General features: G+C 34.5%; 1 protein-coding gene across 1 annotated transcript; it reads left to right on the top strand.

Moving 5' to 3' along the window:
* Nucleotides 1-204: 204 nt before the first annotated feature.
* Nucleotides 205-7,652, top strand: LOC120326369 (mitochondrial import receptor subunit TOM70-like). Its single transcript, XM_078111896.1, has 13 exons — nucleotides 205-522; nucleotides 1,109-1,282; nucleotides 2,026-2,152; nucleotides 2,643-2,752; nucleotides 3,085-3,197; nucleotides 3,312-3,415; nucleotides 3,841-4,010; nucleotides 4,697-4,831; nucleotides 5,313-5,425; nucleotides 5,854-5,965; nucleotides 6,322-6,419; nucleotides 6,938-7,060; nucleotides 7,236-7,652. Exons 1-13 carry the CDS (start codon nucleotides 313-315, stop codon nucleotides 7,399-7,401), a joined length of 1,755 nt encoding a protein of 584 aa, XP_077968022.1. The 5' UTR covers nucleotides 205-312; the 3' UTR covers nucleotides 7,402-7,652.
* Nucleotides 7,653-8,998: the final 1,346 nt, after the last annotated feature.

The following is an 8,998-nucleotide window of genomic DNA, read 5'->3' as shown; positions in this document are numbered from 1 at the left end:
ATCAATTTAATTATCAATATGTCTTCCGAGGAGCTTAAGTCCAGCTGCAATTTATCCCCGAAAAGCTGCGATACATGTAGTTGAACATTTGATAAAAATAATTTTTGCACACGTGAACTAGTTTGTAAGCGCCGACTTCCCGACACTCTTATAATAGGTATTGCTACTGCCCACTTGTGGTTTGCCGAACTGATGAAACGGAACCAAAACATGCCGTTTTTTTTTTTGTAAGTCTCTACTGCCTGGCTGCCGCATTTGTAGAGTGCTGACTGCTGAACTGACAATTAAGGAAGCGCAGTTTAGCCGGCGAAAATGTCCGACTCTACGCAGTCAGACTCTTGGCCAGCGTGGAAGATAGCCTTAGCCCTTGGAATCCCCGTAGCCGTTGGAGGCGTAGGTTACTATATTTACAAGAAAAAATTTTCGGATACAAGTCCCCCTAGTAAGCCAACTTCTGTGAAGGAACCATCACCTAAGCTACAAGCGAGAAAAGATCCTGAAGGAAGTTCAACACCAGACGAGGTAAGTTTTAAAAACTGAGTACTTTAGTACTTTTTTGGGGGAACTTTGCTGGCTTTTTCGAATATTCCGAAGTTACTTCTCAGCCATTTTTAAATTAACTGATGTCAGTTAGAATATTCGAGTCTAGTGTAGTTTTGTACCTAACATACTTCTAGTGGGCATAGCATAACAATATTTTCACATGTTAATCCTAACCCCCATCTGACGGCGTCATTCAAAATTTACAGTGTCCGGGTGTCACAGTGATGTAATAGAGCCCTCCAAACTATACAAGCTGTTATCCAAGACGCGCAGACGATCACCCAAAATCGAGCAAGCTTTCTTCTCTCGTTTTCTGGTCGCAACGATCCTGATATGACAGTATGATTGAAATCTCTGTCGTTGGTGAGTTCCTTATCGTCGGCGCAGATGCCATTTCGGGCGATCATAGGTATACTGTGGCAAGCTCTATGACATGATTGTGACATCGCAATGACTTAATTTTTGTTGGAATTGACATGTGAAAAAATTGTTATGCTACACCCACTAGTAGTACGTTAGGTACGAACTACACAAGACCCGAATATTCAACCTTTTTTGATTACAGGATCCCTTCAAGAGAGCCAAGGATTTTAAGAATGAGGGTAATGCAGCATTCAAACAAGGAAAATATCATGTTGCTATTGAACATTACACACAAGCAATTGAACTTTGCCCTAAAAGCAAGAAGCAAGAATTGTCAACATTTCACCAAAATAAGGCGGCTGCTCATGAGAAATTGGTACGATTTTTTTGATATAAAAATGGTATAACAGTATAAATGGTTGTCATGAGAGGAATCTTTAAACATCACATCAATATAGCCATTTTCTGTTTTCATTTAAAATTGATATCTTGTACACATTAGTACGGTAAGGCGTCTGCTCATGAGAAATTAGTACGATTTATTTGATATAAAAATGGTATAACAGTATAAATGGTTGTCATGAGAGGAATCTTTAAACATCACATCAGTATAGCCATTTTCTGTTTTCATTTAAAATTAATACCTTGTACACTTTAGTATGGTAATAGAAGTAATAATTAAAAATAGGAATGACAATAATAGCAGGCTCAATATGTTTAGCAAATTTATATGAATTAATTGGATATTCAATAATGAATTGAATGCAAAGCTATTGCCTAGGCATGGCATTTCTCTTCACTAGATTGAAGTATTAGTTTGAAACTTTCTATATTGAAACATTTTTGATAATTATGACTGTGGTGCCTACTACTAGATAGAATCCGGTGTTTTTAATTTTCAAAATTTAAATGCTGTTTTTTCTCTTTTTTTTGGAAAAATATTGTTTCTTTCTCAGACAAAAGCTAACTAATTATGAGGGCATGCTTCATAATAAGCCTTATTAAAGTTTGTGAATATGTGATTTGGGTATGTTGCAATTTCCAAATTTAGAAATATAATAACATATCTTGCATTATAAATACATTCTCATCAATTTTGTGTAATGTTTCGTTTCACAGGAAAACTGGCAAGCTGTTATAGATGAATGTACAAAAGCAATTGAATTAAATCCTAGATACGTGAAAGCTCTTTTCAGAAGATCTAGAGCTCTGGAGACGTTAGGAAGAAAAAGTGAATGTCTTGAAGGTGAGATGATATAGTATTCAGATTTCACTGGTTTGTCCTGACAATAAAAGTAGGCAGCAGCAATTTTATACTTGGTAGATTCATACCCCCATTCAACTAGTGATAAAGGGATCCGCCAGAGTTCAAGCAGATTCCATCGCAATGGTTTCGTCTGAAGATACAATCTTCTTCTCTAGTTTGATTTTTGATTTTTGGTTTTTTTTGCAAGATCAATTTAAGTGAAATCTTCAATGCTTTGTTTGTTGTATACTGTTGTATATTTTAAATGGAGATGTACAAAAAAAATCAGGTTCATCTTTTCCAACAGATTCTCTGAGATGGTGGGGTTGGGATTTTACCTTAATGATGAACTCATTCCATGAACTTGGGTCAAACTCGATCTTTGCATAAATTGCTAATATGCATTCCTTACCTCCGAAGCTATAGGGATAAATTATATTAGTGTCATTATCAATAAATATTATATCAGAAATAACTGCTCTTTTTTCAGATATGACAGCAGTTTGTATAATGGAGCAATTTCAAAATCCTACAAGCATGATGTTCGCAGATCGTGTCTTGAAGGAGATGGGAAAAGAAATGGCCAGTGAGCGATACAAGGTCTGTTTCTACAATGTATATATGTAATAATCACTACTGCAGTTCAATTTGATGTCATCAGCTAGGCTGGTCCCATTCCCACCACCTCATTCAGGGTGTAATAAATTGTTTAAGCAGTACTGAACTGGAAAGATTTTGGGTGTTATAAAAATTGTAGTTTTTACAACTACAGAAAGAAGAAGCGAGAAGCTGCTGCTTATATTGAGCCTTGTTTATAGTGGAAGGCAGATTTTCCATCCATTTAAAATAGTAGCAGAAGTGGTTACTTGTACAAAGCCTTGTTTGCAGTGAAAGTTACTTAAATAACATGATAAAAAAAAGTAACTTTACAGGCTCGTGAGTCAGTTATGCCTTCGTTGTTATTTGTCAAACAATATTTTGGAAGTTTCACTGAAGATATCATTTCACAACCAATAACAGAGAAACAAAAATTGGAAACTCACAGGTATGGATTTGACAGTAATGCTTTGCCTTTTATTTTAATTTGTATCAGTCAATCTTTGTCCATGAGTGTTAAATAGTCATACATAGTGGAATGTATTAAAATGCATTTTTTTAGTGGATATATCAGAGCTCGTCTCGCATTTGACAAAGGTGATTTAGCAAAAGTCATTCCTGAATGTACAACAGAAATTGAAAACAACAATGATGCTTCTCAAGAAGGTCAGTTCTTCCTAAGAAATGCGAAAATGTTTTTGTAACTTTTGACTAAATGACACAGATTTATATAAACCAAATTACCTTCAATCTAAATGCTTTTATTGAATAATAAAATTTTGTTTGAATAAGTGCATATTTGATTATGTGTATTGCCCAGTGTTTTATAGGAATCTCAAACTCATGCCAAGTCACTGATCATCTGAGAGTCGAGTCCGAAGTTCGGTCAATCGGTCAAGTTTCACTGGCGCTTAGTATAGTACATTTCATTTAAATGACTCGCGTCACTTTGAGTCTTTGATGCATGTTTACTTAAGTAAACACAAACCGAGTTCATGAGTCCGAGTTTAACCGTAAATCAGTCACAGCTACCAGTTAACGGAATCACATATATTTTCATCTTCATTTATCGATTTTGACTCTTTAATAAGGTGATGGTCAAAACCAACACGATTTATCTGCTCCAACAAGTGATGAACCACCTCCGTATCACGCAGCTGCATTGCTCTTGCGTGGAACATTACAACTGTTACAAGGGAATTCAATCGCTGCCAAACCTGATCTGGAACGGGTTATTGATATGGATCTCGCTGATATAAAGGTTAGAACTTCGGTAGTTTACGATTATTTTTTTTATTCATTAGTTATTTTTCAGCTTCTTTAGTTTGGGTTTGTACCTGATCAAGTTGATTTGGCCAATCACCTGTTTACCAAACTCTGTGAAGGTACTTCATAACACATAAATTGCGTGAATGTTTTTTTATTTATTCTAATTTGTATATTTCACCTTCTTTATTCTCCGAGCAAAATTATTGAGATATGTCCTTTATGTAAGCATATTGAATTAGCACCTTTCTTAAGTGGATAGTTCAGGTGGATCTCTTCGGCTTGATATTCCACTTGAAGTTTTTTTTTTTTCGAGTATTTCTAGAGGTATGTCTGACTAATAAAATTGTGTACATTGATGCATGATCAATAAGTCTGAAGAATGCATTCATTTCAATAGTTTTCGTCATCAATCTATAATATTAGTAAATAAATCTTAGGTTGTAGACTGTAGTAATATTACTTTCATATAAATCAAACATGAATTTTTATGTTTAATGCTAAATTTTTTCTCGACTGTTTTTGGTTATTATGTAAATCTATTTCCGCCACAGAAGAAAAACAATGTCTCAAGCTGAAATCGGATCAGCACTTTTTTGCTATATTTGGAATTATGCCCTACTAAATATCTAACGTTGTTTGGAAAATTCTAATCTTTTTGGTCTTATTTTACATTTACAGCTTCGAGTCAATGCACTTATTAAGCGAGGTAGTTTATATATGCAAGAACAACACCCAGATAAAGCTCAAGAGGATTTTGATTATGCCGTCAAGCTGGATCCAGAAAACACAGATGTTCTTCACCATAGGGGCCAGGTATTGGATATAATATTTTTACAAATGCATGAAATAATTTCTCTATTTACTTCAGTTACCAAAATCTCTTGTATTATATATGCCTTGGTATTATATATGCCCTAAATGTGTTTCCAATTTCATTTGGAATAAGAAGGAATAGTTATTATTGGGTTGTGCCAATTTTCCTATCCTGTCTCAAACGTGTTTGTGTTATTTTCTATTTAACTGATTGAAGTGTTTAGTTGTATTAAAATTAGGTAAACAGTTAGGTTAAATGTGTTATGCTCCATTTGTGAACATTTGATGTATACGAAGACACTCAAGTTAGTGATCTGTAAAGAATCTGCTTATCAGACTTCTCAACAGTTGTACTGAATCAAAAAGATCTTATTATGATTTCACATTGAAAGTGGAAGATTATTTTTCACTTGGGCAGCTGCACTTAACAATTTTTTGATTTGTTTCATTGCTATAATGCTAAGGTATTAATATTTTTTAGTTACACATTCTCCTTGAAAAGACAGAAGACGCTTTGAAAGATTTTGAAACCTGCATGAGAATTAAACCGGATTTTGCTCTCGCCCATGCTCAACACTGTTATTCTGTGTATAGGTAAGACTATACTGTAACTTCATCATTTTCTATGTCACGTTTCACGGTTCCAATTTGAATGAGGCTTTGTACCAGCTGTCACCGATATGTAGAGAACTACTGTGTCTAGTGTTGACTATTGTGTTATACCATAGGTGGGGTTGTGGGCATGGGATTTCAATTTTCATTTGCACAATTTTTTTCAACATTATTTAAATAATCAATGAATCATCTCTGATTGTTCCAAAAGTTAAATTCCTATCTCATTAGCTCTTTGCATCTATTTATAGCGTGATTGCAGTGTCACTGTGTGCATTTGGTATGCTGATTTTGCTGTTGATAAAATAGGGATGACATGGTTTCTATTTGAGATGCACAGCATTCCTTCTCAAGTATGTAGGATAGATGTATAGCATTCCATTTCAAGTGTTTACTACATTTTTTTTTAGACAAGCTTTTACACGACGGGATGTTGTGGAGACGCAACATGCATTAGGGAAATTTGAAGACTTAATAGTAAAAACTCCTAATTGCTCTGAAAGCTTCAATTTATATGCGCAGGTTTGTATGGGTTGGTGTTGGATGGTTGTCTAGAATTGTAGAATTTCATTTATGCCATTTCGTCCCCAAGTAATCAACCTCCTGTCCGATATGGCAGCTCAATACACTTTCTACGGAGGAGGTCATTCAAATGGTGATTGCGACCATATCCCTATACCCAATATTTTATATGAAACTAACAGAAACAGTCGATATAATTATGGATACAGAAATTTAAAATAGAGTAACATTGCCATAATTATTTTTCTTAGTTATTGATTACATTGTGTAGTCATTCCATTACTCAATCAATATTCAATTTTTAATAATTTATTAGCTTTTGATGATGCAAGAGTTCAAATCAATTTATGTTTTAGGCATTAACGGACCAAGGTAATTTCCAGAGAGCAGATGAAATGTTTGTTAAAGCAATTGAATTGGAACCTGATAATGCTACTCAATACGTTCATAGAGGGTGAGTATTTTACTTATATATTTTAGGTAACTGGTTTTTGTTCTATCTTATTGGTGTGTGTCGGAAAAGCAGAAAGCTACAAAAAATTTGCCAGTTGTACTAATTACGGAAGTTGGAGAGCATAAATTCCATATTATCCATTTTGTACCCAGTTTGTTTTGATTGGGTAGTGTATTTATTACATTTTCATCCTAAGGTGCTAGTCTCAGAATTTCATCCTTTTTTATCTTCCTTTGTAGATTTCCATCCACGCCACAACCCCCAGTCCTTTTTATGAATGCATTTATTTTAATTACAATTACAAATATGGTAGTTATATATAGTCCCAAATACATTGTGTTTTGAAATCATTTTAAAATAACAAATGTCAATTTATTATCTTCTATCTGCCCTGAAAAGGTCTGCGGCGAACTAGAGTAATAGACACTGGCTGAATTTATTATATATTTCGTTAATCTTCTTTTTTATTGATATTACCTGTTCTTATTAGTTTTTACACTTATCATTTATTTCTGCAGGCTACTTTGTCTTCAATGGAAGCAAGATATAAACAAAAGCATTCAACTTATTGAAAAAGCTTTGGAAATTGATGGAAAATGCGATTTTGCTCATGAAACAATGGGCACAATCGAAGTGCAAAGGTGATTTGTATATTTTCAGTTATTGTTTTAGTATTGACGATTTCTGATATGTTGTATGTTTAAAATAATAGTTTTCATTTTGTCAAATTTTTAAAAATTAATACTAAAAGGCATCACCAATGATATATTACATTCCAATGTGTTTCTAATATTTATTCTTATTTTGTCACTTCAGGGGAAACCTGGATAAAGCTTGTGAACATTTTGAGATTGCTATTAATCTTGCTAAGTCTGAGATGGAGATGGCTCACCTTTTTTCATTGAAAGCTGCTGCTGTTGCACAAGGAAACTTGGCAAAAAAATATGGGATTAAGACACCAAACATGACCCAGCCGATGTGAGATATACAATGTCAACATAAACAACAATGATGATTAATGATCGTTTCCATGCCAAGCATTATTTGGTTCCAATATGTATATTCCTAGGTAATTCTAAGGATTTATATGTTGAGCCTGCTGTGAACTTAAAAAATAAGAGACTGGATGAGCCTTCGATTATTTGTAAAAAATGGACTGTGTGATAATGTCATGGGCCAATTCAATATTTTTTTCATTGTAATAGTGACTAATAAAAGTGACTACCAGATTTATATGGCGTGACAGTTTCGGCTTTTTCTATTGGAGTATGAGACATCATTATTTTGTGGCTTTTCTTGGACTTTCTATATATTCTTAGTTAAATTCTGAGGAAAAGTTGAACGGCTAAATGAAGTTCCTGTTCGGTTGTCGGTCCAGGTCGATTTGGTATTAGATATTTAAGTTAGTGTTTATTTAATGTATGGTCAACAATTGGTAGCTGGGGGTAATTTCATAGTTTTGCACTCGCTCTACAGAGTCATGTTTTTGATAACCTTCCTAAAGGTTTGATTCTTGTGTCACATATGAAATGATTGTAGCGCCTCTCTGCCGTGATAAGGTATGCATCTAGTCCAGTATGTTCCCCAGCTTTTCTCTTTAGGGGGGGTGTTTCAAAATTTAGGAGGTGGTAAATAATTTGCTATCAGAGATAAAACTAGGCTATTTGTATTCTTAAAAAAATGGTATGTATTTAAGAGACGATGTACATGGGAACCCCGCCCCCCCCCCCCCAAGTTGATTGACGGCGAGTCAAAATCCACAGCAGAATGAAATTGTAGGGCCAGAAAAGGGGAGCGAAGAAAAGTGCGGGACGACAAGGCTGAGAAAAATTTGAGAAATAGGCTCTAAGCTTGATTTTAGATACACCTAGCATCGCAGTTTGTTATGTAATAAAATCAATAATTATAATATTTAGCTGATAGAATTCCCGGGGAATAGATAACAAGCACGGCTTTCAACCGTAAATATATACTACTACGTTTCAACAAGTAATTTGCAAATGATAGTGACTAATGAAGTCACTTGCTTATCTGTCATTTTATGAATGGCTACTTATGGCTAGTTTTGTTACACATTTCTAATTTTTTTGAACATGTTTGTTTGACTTTTGTATGAATTAAATTTTGAAATACGCTCGTCAACTGATCATAATGTTGTATTCCTTCAGAACTGAAATATTTTGTTGGTAAGAAGACAAATCGCTGAAGTTTGATTCTTTTTAATAAAGAAATAAAAACGCTGTCATTCATCTAAAAAACGTCTGTTTTCAGTGCCTAGTTTTCGTTTTGTGACATCTTTAAGCTTTCTTAATATACGGCTGATATCTAAAATACTGCAGTGTGTAATCATTATACCCATACCTATACATAAGATACCGGAATAATTCAATTGTTACGAAATAAACGTGCTTAAACTGTGATAATGATGTAACAATAGACGGTATCTAAAACTCAAAAGGTACCACATGAAGGGTTAAACTATTTCACTCAAGTTCGGCGGGCCGCGGTCACGCGGGCCGTAATTGGCCCGCAGACTGCGGTTTAGAACCCCTCAGTGTGGAATCGCACCTCGAAATTAG

The sequence above is a fragment of the Styela clava genome, chromosome 4 (genome assembly GCF_964204865.1).
Source record: "Styela clava chromosome 4, kaStyClav1.hap1.2, whole genome shotgun sequence".
In the NCBI taxonomy this organism is placed as follows: domain Eukaryota; kingdom Metazoa; phylum Chordata; class Ascidiacea; order Stolidobranchia; family Styelidae; genus Styela; species Styela clava.
This window is presented reverse-complemented; position numbering and strand designations above follow the sequence as displayed.

Bases quoted from the DNA above. Each gene is read 5' to 3' on its own strand.
- LOC120326369 (XM_078111896.1), top strand. From the start codon at position 313: ATGTCCGACTCTACGCAGTCAGACTCTTGGCCAGCGTGGAAGATAGCC. The intron at 523-1,108 runs GTAAGTTTTAAA...TTTTGATTACAG, and splicing joins GAAGTTCAACACCAGACGAG to GATCCCTTCAAGAGAGCCAA. The intron at 4,011-4,696 runs GTTAGAACTTCG...TTACATTTACAG, and splicing joins TGGATCTCGCTGATATAAAG to CTTCGAGTCAATGCACTTAT.